The following is a 17,501-nucleotide window of genomic DNA, read 5'->3' as shown; positions in this document are numbered from 1 at the left end:
ACATTAGAAGAGATTGTTTAGATAACATTGTTTAGACTTGGTAACATTGTTTAGATGAAGGCCCGGGCACACATAGACGACGCACTGCATCGTTGTGCGCCCAACTTTTGTCAGGATCTGGGCATAGACGTAATATTACGTCTATGATCTGGGAGAAGCTAGCAAGCTGACATGCGTTTCCTATATGTGACCGCCCCATGAGAGAAAATGGTGCTAATTATTAAGGTAGTGACTTCAAAGATAATCTGAAAGTTTGAGTGGTAACAGACTATTATTAATGAAAACATTTGGGAAAAACTGATCTGATCAATTCCTAAATTCTCACAACTATATTATCATAATTTAATTAAATTTTAGATGAATGTAGTAAATCTTCACAATGCAATGAATTGGCTCTATATACCATACCAAACATTTAAGTGTTGAAAGATTTTTTAAAAGAAGTCTTTTATTCCTTATTTTCATGGAAAAACGGTTGGAAAAAAAATCAAAAGTTGGTTGGGAGAATTTACTGTTAGAGGGGATTGAACATTGACGCCGTCAAAGAAAACCATATAATAAAGATTTTTGTGGTTTGAGAATTTGTTTAGGATTTTGTGCATGTTATAAAGGGCTAGTGCAGTAAATGGAATAGTAACATTTCATACAAACATTTTGCAGTTTTTCTCAACAACCTCTAAACACAAATAAAAAATATATGATTACAAATAACATATAGTCCTATGTGTTATGTAAAACATTTAAACTGCAATCACAATAAATGAGACTAATTGGTAACATTGTTCAGATGAGATGAAAATAATATTTGCAGAATAACAACACCTCATAATAATAATACAATAACAATATTCAGCTTTTATATGTCTCTAAGCGCTTTACAGAATATATCATTAGATCTAGTGTTTGCCCGCACATACGGTGTGCACAATCTCCACTCACTGGGGAGCATTCCAGCCAGCAGTTCCTTGACGCTCAAAAACTGTTTGACCAACGGTCGCATCCTGAGTGGAGAGTAGCACGTGCAAGTTAATATCTTGCCAAGGGATATTAGGTGCCGTGTCGGGATTCGAACCCTTGACCTTCGTAGACAATATGCCACTGCTGCAAATTGCAGGCGCAGATGCAAGGGGGGAGGAGCGGGCCTCCCCCTGCTCCCCTCCCCCCCCCAAAAAAAAAAAAAAATTGGTAACCAGAAATTCACCCCCCTTTTTTTTTAGCTCAAGGGGGGATTTTAAGTTTTAAAAAAAGGCGTTTACTATGCCGCCACCCCCCCCCCCCCCCCACTGAGCGAAATATCGGCCGGCGTGATTTTCTAATTTCCGAGGGTAAAAAAAGAAAAGAAAAAATAGTCCTCCCTATTTCCCCCCCCCCCCCCCCCCCCCCTCACTGAGCGAAATATCGGCCGGCACGATTTTCAAATTTCAGCACACTAAATTTCAAATTGATTTCAAATTTGGGCCTTCCCCTTAGAACTCCTGGATCCGCTCCTGGCAATTTGTACATTGTGTAACCTGTGCGTCCACAAGTGTTAACAGCTGTAACCTAATATAAAGAACGCAGCTCCTTTCAAATCTGTACGGGCTAGGGTTGACAAATGGAAGGAACATCGGTCTGCAACAAGTCGACTTTTGTCACACGTACGCTGTATATTTATCCCATAACTTGGTCAGTGGGGTAAACCACCTACAAACTCGCTCGATCGAGTCATAAAATATATATAAATTTATATCAATAACATGTTTAAAAGGATAATCATTTCCAAATTAAATTTCATACAGAAAAGTAAAAGTAAAAGTAAAGAAAAGACAAAGGAACATGAATATACACTTAATGTACAACACTATATTGAAAACAAAGAGGAATATATAAGATTATATACACACCGAAAGAAGCAAAAACTTAAGATATTAAGGTTATGAGCAAAGTCCAAGGTATATCGCATTACGTTATCAATTATTCTTGAATGTCATTATACAGTAGTGAATATGATTGAAGCTGTAGTTGGGCTATCAGTTTAAAACAGTTATCAGGTATATTGATATTTTAGATGTGCTCGGGCCTGCCCTTAGATATTGTGGTTGTTCCAAAGGCGCAATACACGTGACTCTATCAACGACAGTCGCCTTTCCTTGCTATGTAGATATTCAACGTCGGGGAACGTGACTGTAAGAGCTACACGATTTTTTCAGCATGTATCTGGTAAGGATCCGGTCGATTGGTGAACCTGTGGTAGCATGGGAGATCTTTTGGAACGCCTTCGGCCAGACTGAGGGTGAAACGCTGCAAGATGGAGGTGATGAAGAGAAAGATCTCGGTCCTTGCCAACTGCTCTCCAGGACATACCCTTCGACCTAAGAAAAGACGAACCAGCAAATGAATTAAAAATATAAAGAGGTATAAACATTGACAATTACATTGTGAAAAGTGTGGTATATTGTATGTGTTGGTAAAGGCTCCTGACTCTCATACGAGAGGTTTTGAGTTCGGTCCTCGCTTGGTGCTTTCCTCTTTGGGCAAGATGTTTTGCCCACATATTTTGTCCCTCTCGACATATGTGTGAATGGATTCTTGCAAACGCTGTGGTAATAATAATTGTGGGGCACACAGGAAGAGCAGTATTAATACTGATGTGGCTAATCTGGGTAAATAAGGCCCAACCATTATTACTATAGACTGTCTATTGCTACACTTTGTATAATCGTTAGTTTCCATGAGGGAGTAGTCAACACAGTTTTCGCTAGTGTTATAAGTTTAGCTGGGGAAGATAAAATGCTGTCACCAACATATAAGCACTCCATTCGCAGTTAACATTTCACTTACCTGTTCCAAAAATGATTGGTTCACGTTTTCTATCAAACTGCCCGTCCTCATTCAGGAATCTGTCTGGTCTAAACTCCAGTGGCTCCTCCCAGAGGGTCGGACTAAGGAATAGATGGGACATGTTTGTCGTGACCACACTCCCCTTTGGAATGTCGTACTCGCCAACCTGACAATCTTGTTCGGCGACGTGAGGAAGATGGAAATCGAAGGCTGGTCGCAGACGCGTACATTCTGCAATGGTTGACATGGCTATCGGCATCTGGTGACGATCGGAGAAACGCGGATCACGTTCCTGGCCGATGACGTCAAAGATCTCTTGACGGACTCGGTTTTGTGCTTCGGGATAGCATGCCAGGGTGTGGAGGCTCCAGGAGATCGTGGTGGCTGATGTCTCCCATCCCCCAAGAAGCACATCAAATGAGCATTCCAGGAGATTGATTTCATCAAAGGAGCCTTTGTTATTCTTTGGTAAAACAAAAACAGTTGAAATAATATTATTTACTAGAATTTTTTTCTTTCTAGAGTACCGGAGTGCTAACATCATATTCACTCGTCGTCCAGGTTACTGTTTGTAAACAGCAGAGCCTGTGCATGAGGTTCACTGCGAAATCATTCAAGCAACAGGCTGGAAGCAGGGCAAATTCAGAATTTGAGGTTGGTATGATCACAGCATCATCATGACCATTGTTTAGCACAAATTGTTTGGAACCAGCAACCTTGGCAACTTGGCTTGAATGCTATGACGTCATACCTCGGTGCACTATAGTGGACTTGGATATACATTAATACATCGGTAATAGAGAATTAAAGATTTTTTTGCACGCTGGGGGTTTGGGCGTTTGGGTGTTTCATTTCCATCACGGCTCGTCTTCAAACCTTCAGGTATTCAGTATCTTTATATCTTACTTTATATCTTTTACAAAATACAGCTAGGAGCAAATGAAGCAAGAACAAATTTGAGGTTTCGCGATGGGGAAAACCCCCCCAAAAGATGGTTGTGAACCGCCGCCCCTCAATATACATTTTACACGATTGCAAAGACTTTTAAGAAATCAACTTTAGCACGATATCATGATGTATTGCATACAGAAATCATTTAGGAATAACATAACAATCATATTCCACAGATGTCAGACGATGCTATTAAATTTGCCTAAGTTTGGTTTTTAAAGTCTCTGCGATCGTTTTTACTTGTTTGTGTGCATTCCTAAAATAGATCACAATGACTTTCGAAAAATCAACAAATTTCAATTTTATTTTTTTTTAAATATATTTCTCATTAAAATTTATGAACATCACCAACGACGAATTATGAAATGATATTTTCCATGTATTAATTTCTTGATATTCTTTGCGATCGGGTTATATGCTAATAATCAGGAATAAAAATAAAGAATACTGTTCAGATGGATCCAACACATTCGTAGGCCTACCTCTGTCGTTCTTTTTGCTATTTCGTGCAGATAGCTCTCAATATAATCCGCTGCCTCTTGGTTGGGGTTAAACTCTGACTTGTGGCTCGCAATATTTTTCTTGATGAAGTCGTACATCGTATCCCATTCCTTCGTTAGTTGACGTTTTGCAGGTGACGGGACGGCAGCGAGTATTGGTACCGAAGATAGTATTCCTCCAGCCGGTCCCAGCAGGTCGAAAACACGATTGGAATGCGTCACAAGGCGATGGAAATCATCATCGTCGAATTCGTAAGTGATCCCACTCACGATTTTTGTGATGATGCTGCCGATGGAGATATTTATAATTGGCTGTGGATCAAAACGGGCACTTTTGGTCTTTTCTATTTCGGTCAACATACGCTCTGCCTGTGCACCGACGATTTCCTCAAATCTATAAAGACCAAAACAGATCAGCACCATTCTTGGTTATTTTAGTTATTTATTCATTTGTTTATTAATGTATTCAATTAATTATTTAAACATCATTTTTCGATCAATCTACTCAATCTTTAAGTTTATACAATTCATAAAATTCATTTAAATGAGTCGTATCGACGGAAAACCATTATTTAGAAACCAGGATAAGACTATGACAAAAAGAGTGTTGCGGAGAGTCAGAATAGGGGAGGAAACGGGACATCCCTGTAGACCGACAGACGACGAGACCGAAAAGTAGTAAACCGTCGAGAAAGGTTCCCAGAAGGCTAAATTGAAGGGAGATGGGCCTTTTGAAACTGAAGCAGAAGGTTCGTTAAACCAAGGAGTTTTAAGAGCTGGAGTCCCAACTGGCAACAAATTATTTCAAGCAGCTGTCGTTTTCTAAGGTTGCACAAGAGAATGTACAGGTGTGCTGTTACCTTTGATGTCCGAGGTTCAACGCCTTTAAAATGAGTGGAAAGCTTGAGTAGTGATTTTTTCACAAAGAAATATTGTTAATACTTCACTTTCTATTTGAACTAACAAGGGAAAAATCGAACAGATGATAAAATATGCCCGCCCCCCCCCCCCCACTCCGAGAACGGACGGACCCCATGCGTGTTGCCAAAATGTCCTTTTCGTAACAAAAGAAAAAGGTCGACCCGTATTGACTTGCACCGGACTTTTGCTGAAAAGGGGGGGGGGTGCTGAAAAAGGCTCGTATACAAAAGAAAAAGGTCGAGCCGTATTGACTTTACACACCGGACTTTTGCTGAAAAGGGGGGGGGGGGTCGGTTGGAACACGCATATGCGTACCCTAAATAACACTGAGTGGGGGGGGGGGGGCCGGGAAAATATGACTACGGAGGCATAATTTTATCAAGAAATTTGCTTACATTGTATAATAGCAGTTTTAATTTGTGAAAAATAGTTAAATTCCTAAAACCTGCAATTTGACAATTTTCCGATAACTTCCGGCACACGAAATTAACAAGTGAATTTGTTTAAGTACAGTTCTGTATGATGTTCTTCTATGTCAGATTAGTGCTCACACATGCATGCCCAGTCAAGTAATTTTGGTTAATATTTAAGGAAATTTTGCTCCCTTTCCTTTCGCTTGCCTCTTCTAAAGGTAAGCACTAGACTAGGTGTAGTATTATCAGACGATGGTGGTGAACATTGATTATCATTACAATAACATATTTCCCTTTGAAAGCGGACCGTTAGTTTTGAATTTTGAGTTTATTGGTTTCACATTTCACATGCAGATATAATACAGAAAACAAAATAGACATATTTATATAATATTGACTGGCCTTGAGGGGTATATCAGAAATATTGACCAAGCTCAGATCATATTGCCCCGAGTCGAAAGACGAGGGCAATATGGTCTTAGCGCGGTCAATATTTCTGATATCCCCCGAAAGTAAAGCCAGTCAATATTTTTATTGTTATCCAAATCAGACATCTAGAGCAAATACAGACATCCACCATGACAATCTCAAGAACTGAACAAACTTTGTCAAACCAACACTTTGCATCCAGTGCTTGACAAAATTTTCGATACACTACAAACAGTGTGTATTTGGTTTGATTATTACGTCACAATACAGTGCGCGCAAAGTGCGCAGGTTCTCGTACGCATAATATTAATAGATGCGCAATGAAAATGCGAGACCGTGGAAAATACCAAGGTATATTTTCACTCGTCTCTACACGCAAAGTCAATATGCGCAGGGAGACCAAGGAAAATACAAAGAATATACCCCTCCGTTCCCACTGCTAGTGAAAACTAGGGCAATACGGTTTTGTAAATGACCAGCTCAGATGTCTGATACGGGTAATAATGTTTCATAATTATAAAAAAAATGATTATAGTAATACGTGCCTTCACGGTTGTTTCATCGCAAAGCATGCCGGGACATAATTCTAGTCCATTTTCACCTTCGCCGTGATCAGCTGTCCTGTTGCAAACAACGGGATTCTTATCGAATCAACATCATAATATTGTACATAGTCCGCTATTCTGCAGTGATTTTCTTCCAATCCAGTATCATTTGTACGGTAAGAAAACCAAAGTTTGTGGTTATTCATTTTTATGACTAATAAAGCTGATAATACGACGTAATGAGAGTGGGCCGAGATCCAACTTTAGTAAATGTAGGCCTAGATCTAGTCCCGTATGTTCAAATGTGTGTGCATTTTAAGTAGACTGATTGTCTTTTAAGCTGCTTAAGTACACTCGTCTCGTGTTTTAGGTAGAAATGTACAGTAATATGAGATTTATGTCTCATGAAATATTAATAGACTTTCTAGATCCTATAATTGATAATGGAATAGGGTCTACTAGAATGGCCGACAGTTAGGCCTAGAAAGTGCATGATTGCAATTAGAAATTATAATTAGATCTAGACTAAATGTAAGAAAGTAAAAGAGGCCATGAAAACGATAGATTTTTTCGATCTGGATCTGAATATAATAGTCTGATATCAATGAGCTCTACTTGAGGATCTACATGACGGGGGCGTACGGAGGATTTTTTCGAGGGGGGGGGGGCCGGGGGTAAAATTTGAAAATCACACAGTCAATTTCACGACTCGGCCAGCCGGTGAATAAGCCGGGGGTGGTAAGAGCACCTTTTTTTTTCCTTCTTTTTTTCCCCGAAAATATGAAATTTGGGAGATTGATATTTTGTTCAGTTGGTGGGGGGTAAGGTCACCTTTTTTGGGTCACCCTTTAGCACAAAAAATATTTAATTTATTTTTGTTATTAAAAAAGTAAGGGGGGGGGGGGTTTCCTCAAAAAAAAACACACACACACAGTCTAAACAAAATTGGAGGAGGGGGGGGGGGGGTTCAACCCCCGAAACTCCCTCCCCCCTGCATACACGTCTGCTACATGATCTAGTGTTGAAGAAGTGATGAGGGTTCTTTGGTCACAAACTTAAATTTGATTTTCTTTTCCCTTTTATTTATCAGTTGCAGCATCATCGAACACTATGACCCATGAATCAGAAGATAACGTAGATGCTACGAGAGAGCTCATTTCACAATGGACAACAGAAGTGTTACGTGACTTTCTACAAGGAGGGGACTCAAGCTTGGAAATCGAGTACTGGTAGTCATTATTTTATGGGTGTTCTCTGCCTTGACTCTGGGGGTACTGTTCAGCCATCCGAGGTAGAGATAAACTGGACGATGGATGGAGAGGGGGCGGGGGGGGGGGGGGGGGGGGGGGGGGGGGGGGGGAGAAAGGCATGCAGACTGCAGAGCTGGTCGTCTACTATGTATAGAGACATTTGTGTGTACCTAGTAGATAAGGACCCTCCATCACTAGAGGGAAGAATGAGAGACTACAAAGAGGGAAAGGCATTTAGTTATTTTGCCAGTTTCTGGTTAGGGAGATATTTTTTTCATCTCGTGGGAGAAAGCTGTCTGTAATTCAAAATCATTTGATACTTGAATAAATTTAGTTCATTTTCTAGACTGTTTCATGTCAAACCGTTGATTCTACTTTCTTGTGAGTATAGTCAGAGAGATAGAGAAGTAACACAAGTAAAGAATGAAAAAGAAGCTAATATTTGAACGAGGAGGAGAAAATGGAGATTACGTTGTTGCCCATAGAGTTGGAATAATTGTTCTTACCACGTTTTATTAAATGATTGTGACCATTTGGTTTATTGTTTGTACATAGAGGTCATATGTTATAAAAACTGTATTGATCAATCTAAAGAGTCTTATAGATTGATTAATACAGTTTTGAGATGATGATGATGATTGTGATGATGAACGAGAAGGAGAAGAGGAGGAACATATCATGAGTTGATGGAGAAAAGATTGATAGAGGGGTTATCATTACAGAGAGAGAGAGAAAGAGAGATGGACTAACATGAGGAAGGGAGAGCAAGAATGGAGGCTATGACATAGGGGAAGAGATAGAAATCAAAATTATATTTATACTAACATTTACTAAATTAGAATAGTAAATTAGAAGATAAAGCTAAAGGAAAGAATGCAAACTAAAATGAAGCAAAGACCATCACAATATCGTTGACATTATAATATAAATTAAGTAAAGGTACATGGAAACGTGTACATTTGTAAAATTTAATCTCTTGTTCTCTTAGATCTTCCTCTTCACACCTAATTCTTGCTCTCCCTCTCTATCTCTCCCTCCCCTCTCTGTCTCTTTCTCTCTCCTCTCTCCTTATTATCACTCTTTCTCTTTCATTAAGCGTCGACATCTCTCTCGATGCCTCTCTCTGTTTCTATGATTTTTCTCTCATAAATATTTAAAACATCAGGTCTGTCTGACCTTCCTCTCTTGAATAAATCATGAATAACTTCAACTTGGCGTCCTACATACAGTAATGATTGCTTAGTACTCATCTACAACCTTCTCTGTGTTGTTTTATTTTATTGATAAAATAAATATAACCATGAGATGAATACAAGTTAGATCAATATCAACAGGTTTAATGCAATGCATATAAGTTGACATCTTATGAAGAAGTAGTACCACCCCCGCCCCCCCCCCCCCCCCTCCAGGAACGGGAACGGAGGTACCGCATGCCGTGTTCCCAAAATCTCTGGCTCGTAACAAAGAAAAAGATCTGCCCGTATTGACTTTACACACTGGACTTTTGCTGAGAAGGGGGGGGGGGGGGGGGGGGGTACCACCTTTAATGCAAACACATTTAAAGGGATCGGGTAACTTACTCTCAGATTCTGAAACAAAATCCTGGATTTAGCTCATGCTGCAATGATAAATTTAGGTCAGTCAGGATCTCATATGACTTTTACAATCCGATCGCCTGTCTGATTTTCAAGATATTTACGATTGGAAATCGAAACCAAATTTTGTGTTTGCCAAACGGTTTTCATAACACTACAGTTTATTGGGGAAAACGAGTATGGTAAAAGGGGTCAAACAAAGATTTTTACTTTTTAGAGGCACTTCTTGATCATTTTGAAGCACAATTTTGTTAGGGCTTCAGTATTAATACACCATATCACAGGCACTGGTAGCACGTAGGGCCATACGTCCATCTCGGTTTAAAAATTGTTATACATCGTTAAACAATGCATTTTACAATACCTTTACAACATACACCATTTGCTGTCACATGGTTTGGAAATCACATTACAGATAATAATTCTACAACTGTGAGGTTTCACCTGTCGTCATTTGATACCCGAAGGAACACTTTTTTAGGGGCAAAATAACTATATGCCTTCCCCTCTTTGTAGTCTCTCATTATTTTTCCCTCTAGTGATGGAGGGTCCTTATCCAGTAGGTACATACAAACATAGTAGGCCAGTTCTGCATGCCTACCCCCACCCCCCCCCCCCCCAATCCATCCATTGTCCAGTTCCTCACAGTGTCTACCTCGGATGGCTGAACAGCTACCGCGTCAAGGCAGAGATCAGCCATAAAATAATGACTACCGGTACTCGATTTCCAAGCTTGAGTCCCCTCCTTGTAGAAAGTCACGTAACACTTCTGTTGTCCATTGTGAAATGAGCTCTCTCGTAACATCTACATGCACGTTATCTTCTGTTTCATCGGCCGTGTTCGATGATGCTGCAACTGATAAATATAAGGGAAAAGACAATCATATTAAGTTCGTGACCACAAGCATGATTGTAACAAAAGAATCCTTATCACTTCTTCAACACGTAGATGCTCAAGTTGAGCTCATCGATATCAGAATTTATATCCAGATCCAGATCGAAAAAATCTATCGTTTTCATGGCCTCTTTTACTTTCTTACATTTATAATTTCTAATTGCAATCACTTTCTAGGCCTAACTGTCGGCCATTCTAGTAGACCCTATTCCATTATCAATTATAGGATCTAGAAAGTCTATTAATATTTCATGAGACATAAATCTCATATTACTGTACATTTCTACCTAAAACACGAGACGAGTGTACTTAAGCAGCTTAAAAGACAATCAGTCTACTTAAAATGCACACACATTTGAACATACGGGACTAGATCTAGGCCTACATTTACTAAAGTTGGATCTCGGCCCACTCTCATTACGTCGTATTATCAGCTTTATTAGTCATAAAAATGAATAACCACAAACTTTGGTTTTCTTACCGTACAAATGATACTGGATTGGAAGAAAATCACTGCAGAATAGCGGACTATGTACAATATTATGATGTTGATTCGATAAGAATCCCGTTGTTTGCAACAGGACAGCTGATCACGGCGAAGGTGAAAATGGACTAGAATTATGTCCCGGCATGCTTTGCGATGAAACAACCGTGAAGGCACGTATTGATAGGCAGATAGGCAGAATTTTTTTTTTCTACGTATCTGCAAGGGAGATTATTAATCGCATGCCTGACATATTTTCTCCTGGCGGCATCTAAGATGGTACAAAGGGTCTGAGCTAGATATGACACCAGCTCTTAAGACTTCTTGGCCCGAATTCACAAATGGTCTGAAACGCTTCAAAACGCGTCATATGACGCACATAAACCGAGGTATGTCGACAAACCTACTTTGTGAATTCGGGCCCTTAAAAACCGACACTGTCGGTCTTGTGAACCGTCAATCTAGTGGACTGTTGTTTTCTTGGGCAATTGGTCTCGGGGATGTAGCTGGAGGAAAATGGTAGGTAGGTTGAAAAATTAGAAATATAATTAGGGATGAAAAGGTACAACCGGTGTAAGGCATTGTAGTAAAGATGTCATTGTTACCTGATACCCTTGGCATCAGCTCTTTTGAAGACGGAAAGTAAGAAGCGACGTTGCTCCTTCCACACATCGCCATTAGAAAATGCAACACCTGGGTCAGGTAAACAAGGTTGATAGAATCATACATACAAGTCGAAGTAGTAGTAGTAGTAGTAGTAGTAGTAGTATAGTAATAATAAAATTAGTAACAGTAATATGAATAAATAAAATTATATATAATTATAAATAGAACATAATATAATTTACATTTTATATAACATAATATAGTATAATAAATATTGTACAATACAATATTAATGTAAAATAATAAAATTTATAATTGAATTGAATTGAATTGACTGACATTTGATTCCAACATGATCACATTGTAGACAAAGATAAAAGAATTGAATATCAACAGACGTGATATAGATAGAGGGAAGATGTTTGCTGTATAAGTCCTTTAAATGAATTTTCAAATGGAACAGACTGTATAGAAAAAAGTAGAACATTTTCGAAGCTTTTAAATCAACATGACGGAGAAAATTGTTTAATATTATATTGAAAACTTCCCCTTCACTAATCGCTTTAAAAAGGTTTAAACTTTTATTACTACAGTCGTATAACATTTAAATTTTTTGTTGGAGAACATCTCCTTCCCATTTTTTGTTTGGTCTTCTTCTGCCCATCTCTAAAAATACATACTACTTGACATCATGTTCTTGCTCGTTTTGTTTCAGCTATCTTGTAAATATCATCAAGGATTTTGTGCGCTCCCTATTCCGAGCTCGATCTCTATATCCTTCCTTTCCTCTCCTCTTCTTCCCTCCAAACGCAGCTCACATTTTCTTTTCTTTTTTCTGTTCTTTCTTCTTCGTCATGTAATTGTTTACGTCTTTATGTTTTCAATACACTTTCCCCACTCATTATTATCTAAGGGATCCACAATTTACAAGCTCTATTCTTCAGTGTACCTCTCCATTTCCTCAAAATATAAATACAATTAAATTTATAATTCAATTTTTGTCTCCTCAAATGTATAAATTATACTGTAAAAAAGATTTGTCTATTACAAATGTAACTATTTTTTGTGAACATTTTACATTGTATTCGTTTAGTATATATTGTAGTTTGTTGATGATGAAAAATAAATGAAATGATATGAAATATAGATGAAAAATTACAAAGGTCAACAAATAGAGTCCTGTGAATACCATATAATATTGTTTTAAAAATAAAATATATGAGAAGCTAAGAAAATATATTGATTTCTTTTGGCAAAGAGAGTTGCATGTGACCTCTCGCACGATAACAAAATAATTAGCAAATAATTATATCAAATGGTATACAGTATCAACCGCTTTTAAAAGATCCATACAAACACATATTGCACGATTATTTTCATCAACAGAACGCAAATTTATCACAAACACCAAAAACGGCAAGACCTGTGGGAAAAATCTTTTCAAAAGTACCCTTTTTTAACCAAAAAAAACCTAAACCCCAACCCTGGCCTTGGGGGAAACAAGAAAAGGATTTTTTTTACCCCCCCCCCCAAAAGTGTTCCCCCCCCCCCCGTTTATTCACCGACTGGCCGATTCGTAGCTCAATATTTTCTCACGAATTGTCCCCCCCCCCCCCCCCCCCCCCCCCCCCTCTTGTCGCCGGCTGGATCTAGCCCTGATGATTCTAGGTAACCTTGCGTTCTACAGTCAGATGATTTATTTACTGCACAAAACTCGACAAGACTACAACATGTACATGTTGGGACATTACACTGGATCATATATAGTCGCCATTTAGCTGTCCCGTCATTACTGCAATTTTCATTCAACATTAATGATTTTCCTGGTCACCACCCACCTGGATTCTCCCTTCCCGTAAGAGTCTTGATGATGGGGACAGGCACTCTGCCCATCATGCTCAGACTGCCCATTACATCATGTGACATCTGAACATTGTTCAACACATATACCCGGGTGTTTAATAGCTTGAAGGAAATCACGTCCCCATACTTGTTGGTCCAATCATTCACCACCTGTATACGTAAAAAATATGACATTAACTTTTTGTTATGGTTCATGCAGCTCTATGTATTCCCAATTTTAATCTTAAGTTTGGGACATATTCGCAGAAATATACAAAAAGATCATTCGAACAATGGAAATATACACGTACATTCAATGCGCTGTCTTTACACTTGTCATGGACAATGCAATACCCAGGTCGGAATTCCAGTTGAAACCAGTAGGCAACTGGTACCAGTTGAAACCAGTAGGTTCAACTGGTTTTCAATATGGAAATTGAAACAACGCTCACTGGGACCATTTCATTTAACAGTTGATTTACCAGTTGATTCACCAGTTGAATTACCAGTTGATTTACCAGTTGATTTACCAGTTAAGTTTCCAGTTGAATTACTAGTTGATTATTATCCAGTAATCAATCAACCGATAATCAATAATCATTATTGGCATCGGATTTGGCCACCAACTGGACCACATATACTAACTCTTGCAATTACCCCATCACAATAAACATTTGAAGTAGATTACAGATGTGTATTTTGTGTGTTGATATTTTTAGCTCGTGCATACATATATACAAATTTATACACTTTTTTTCCTGGTTAGTAATTACATATATCAATATATATAATTTTAAGTCTGAAATTAGATGAAAAACATGATCAGACATGTCTAATATATTTGTCTATAATTAACTAAGAAAATATGAATCACAAAATTTATGTGCATTGTCACAATTGCTTGACAGATCATGATAATTATATTTTCTGTGAAAACATGCAAATTAATCATGAATATGCATAATATATATTAAACTGGTTTTTCAACTTATAAATCAACTGGTATTCTACTGATTTTCAACTGGTAAATCAACTGGTAATCATCTACTGATTTTCAACTGGTAAATCAACTGGTAATCGTACTGGTTTTCAACTGGTAAATCAACTGGTAATCGTACTGGTTTTCAACTGGTAATCATCTACTGGTTTACAACTGGTAAATCAACTGGTACTCATCTACTGGTTTTCAACTAGTAAATCAACTGGTAATCATCTTCTGGTTTTCACTACTGGTAAATCAACTGGTAATCATCTTCTGGTTTTCAACTGGTAAATCAACTGGTACTGGTTCTCAACTGGTAAAGCAACTGGTAATCATCTACTGGTTTTCACTACTGGTAAATCAACTGGTAATCATCTACTGGTTTTCAACTGGTAAATCAACTGGTAATCATCTAGATCTACTGGTTTTCAACTGGTAAAGCAACTGGTAAATCAACTGGTAATATCAACTGGTCTCAGATGCCAACTGGTCTCAGATGCCAACTGGTATTTCTACTGGTTTCCAAATTGTATCAACTGGTATCAACTGGTACCAGTTGAGACCAGTTCAAACCAGTTGAGACGAGTTCAAATAGTACAATCATCGGTGCCAGGTAAAAATGTCAGAGGTAAAAATGTCAGAGGTAAAAATGTCAGAGGTAAAAATGTCAGAGGTAAAAATGTCAGAGATACAAAAAAAAATGTATGGGTAAAAATTCGTGCTGTCATAATATATCATCACTTTATCACACAACATGTCGAGACGCAAGTTACTGGGCTAGTCTATTATATTTTATAAATGACTGTGTATTGTACTTCGTACATGTCCTGAGGATAATACAATGTGGAAAATGAATTTGAAACTTATATCTTGTGACCAGGTTTGCATATATTCATTTCTATCATTTTTCGATATTTTAAATTGGTTGTTGTTTTAATGTTTATTTGGTTTTGAGGAGGTAGGCCTAAGTACATAGAATATTAAGATTGAATGAGATAAAACAGGGAATCAGTTATAAAGATCGCACAGAAATTCCACAAATTCAGTAATTAGACCCATCTTCATTTCATTCCCAGCAAAGACTGATATGACAAGAAAACATTAATAAAAAGACACGGATGCTTTGTCCCCCTCATCAATACTTTATTACAAAAGTTTGGCAAACAATATCAAAGCTTCGCTTGAAGAATGTCAGATAGTAGGCCTATAAGTGGTAAACGTTGAGACATATCTACCCAGGTATTTTGTGCCTTTGCTTTCTACCATAACACTGTGTAACTTTATATTTAAAAAAAAATCATGTTTGTGATTAAGAAACGTGGGAGAAATACAGTTTAAGTCCCTTAATTTCAACTGTTTTTCCCCCAAAATTTATGATGCATTTTGTTTAATGTGTAGACTTGTACGAATATTTACCTGCTGGAAACTGTCGTATACAGTGTATGCCAGCACACCTTTTATAAAGCCTGCACCAAATATCCTTCAAACAATATTATCATGTATAAATATTTGTCAATTTCAGAGTTTGATCTCTCACAGCAAATAATTATAGAACGATGTAGCTTAAACAGAACCTCTGCAAAGCGCGCGCTTATCTGGAATTTAATGGTGCGGTTAGCATTAGATGTAACATGGGCGGCTTTCTGCTTTGTAATTGTATCAAAGTATCAAAGTACATGTATCAAGCCCACATAAAAGTGAAATTGTTGAAAATATGCATTTGTAGGAAGTTACATTTTATAGTAGTCATTGCCACGCTGTTAAAAATGTCCATCAATCTTCAGAAGGGACGGTGAAGTGGAGGGGGGGGGGGGGGAGGGCGGAAAACTCACGGCGTGATATCTTATCCTCTTTTTTGGGGGAGGGGGGGGGGGGCTGTGATGACTTTTCTTTTTATTTAATGATTACACCATCGAGCCACAACTCGGCCTATAATTCATGGACAAACTACTCGATTTTAGACATTCTTTTTTCGAGAAGTTTGCTCAGTGTTGAGTATCATTTGCTTAAACAAAGGCATGTGAGGGGGAGGCAGCCGGGTCACTACGCCCCCAAAAGAAGGAAAACCCCCCCCCCCCTCGGCAATAATCGGGCAAAAATTCAAAATTTCGGGAAGAAAGGTAAAATAAAAGTTAAAGACAAAAGAAAATAAAGCAGCGCTGAAATTAATGACTGCAGAGAATCCTTCGTTATACCTTTTCAATAAGCCTAATAAACAACCATTACCAATATTCAACCTGTAACATGCTTTTATATATATATTTTTTACCTCTAACATTTTTACCTCTGACATTTTTACCTCTGACATTTTTACCTCTGACATTTTTACCTCTGACATATTTTCCTCCGACATTTTTTCCTCTGACATTTTTACCTCTGACATTTTTACCTCTGATATTTTTTCCTATGACATTTTTTCCTCTGACATTTTTACCTCTGGCATTTTTTCCTCTGACATTTTTACATCTGACATTTTTTTCCTCTGACATGTTTACCTCTGATATTTTTTCCTCTGACATTTTTACACCGAGCCCAATCATCCTTATCACGTACAAAGTAACTAACAAGGCATGTATACTTTACCTCATATTCTTGCCTCTTCGTAAAAATCAGGCTGAAGAAACTCCCGAAGAGAGGCAATCCTTTCGGACCCGGTGGATAGTGAAATTTTCTACCCTGCCCTCGTCGGTAAATGAAATAAACCAGAACAGTAGCAAGTGTGACTGCGAGAATGTAACTGCTAAAAGAGTATGAAGCTGCAGGCTTATATTCCTCCATTTTACTTGATCAGCTAGGGCAAGACTAAAAAAAAGATGGTGGAGCGCCGCGTAGCTCTAGTATCTTCGCCGAGACTGTAATACAATCCAATTTCAATGTCATGACCCCGCACCGAAAACGTTTCGTATGTTCATGGCTACTTTGGAAATGTGATGCTGGCCCGATTACAAAAGGGGTGTGTTGAAAAAAACACTCACTTACGTCTGACCCTCGTAGCTCGCAAACCCGAGTAAATGGCCATGAAGTCGGGTATTGAAATACCCCCTTCTTTGCTTGCTGCAGAGGAGGACTAAGGGCGCGTTCATGATCAACTTGTTTTCCAAACATAGTTCGCGCTACTTTCCGTCTCTCTATCTCTCTCTCCGACTCTGTTTCTTTCAGGCTGCATGCCTCCTTCAGTCTCCCTCTCTCTCTCCTCTCTCTCCTCTCCTTTCTATCTATCTCTCCCTTCCCTAGTTCTCTGTCAATCCCTCTCTCCTCATGTTTATTT

At 38.4% G+C, this 17,501-nt stretch overlaps 1 protein-coding gene and 1 long non-coding RNA gene across 2 annotated transcripts; one reads left to right on the top strand and one right to left on the bottom strand.

Moving 5' to 3' along the window:
• Nucleotides 1-1,395: 1,395 nt before the first annotated feature.
• Nucleotides 1,396-17,297, bottom strand: LOC753841 (cytochrome P450 2J6). Its single transcript, XM_001178133.4, has 6 exons — nucleotides 16,817-17,297; nucleotides 13,248-13,422; nucleotides 11,409-11,496; nucleotides 4,254-4,665; nucleotides 2,821-3,283; nucleotides 1,396-2,351 (listed from the first exon to the last, which is right to left on the bottom strand). Exons 1-6 carry the CDS (start codon nucleotides 17,009-17,011, stop codon nucleotides 2,173-2,175), a joined length of 1,512 nt encoding a protein of 503 aa, XP_001178133.3. The 5' UTR covers nucleotides 17,012-17,297; the 3' UTR covers nucleotides 1,396-2,172.
• Nucleotides 6,705-8,191, top strand: LOC115920721. The gene is made up of 2 exons (XR_004062489.1): nucleotides 6,705-6,755; nucleotides 7,670-8,191. It is a non-coding gene; the product is annotated as an uncharacterized LOC115920721 (long non-coding RNA).
• Nucleotides 17,298-17,501: the final 204 nt, after the last annotated feature.

This window comes from Strongylocentrotus purpuratus, unplaced genomic scaffold, assembly GCF_000002235.5.
Source record: "Strongylocentrotus purpuratus isolate Spur 01 unplaced genomic scaffold, Spur_5.0 spur5_scaffold_9, whole genome shotgun sequence".
Classification (NCBI taxonomy): domain Eukaryota; kingdom Metazoa; phylum Echinodermata; class Echinoidea; order Camarodonta; family Strongylocentrotidae; genus Strongylocentrotus; species Strongylocentrotus purpuratus.
Note: the sequence above shows the minus strand (reverse complement) of the source record. Positions and strands in the feature narration are given on the sequence as shown.

Bases quoted from the DNA above. Each gene is read 5' to 3' on its own strand.
- LOC753841 (XM_001178133.4), bottom strand. From the start codon at position 17,011: ATGGAGGAATATAAGCCTGCAGCTTCATACTCTTTTAGCAGTTACATT. The intron at 11,497-13,247 runs GTGGGTGGTGAC...TACCTGACCCAG, and splicing joins TACGGGAAGGGAGAATCCAG to GTGTTGCATTTTCTAATGGC. The intron at 3,284-4,253 runs GTAGGCCTACGA...GTTTTACCAAAG, and splicing joins TAGCAAAAAGAACGACAGAG to AATAACAAAGGCTCCTTTGA.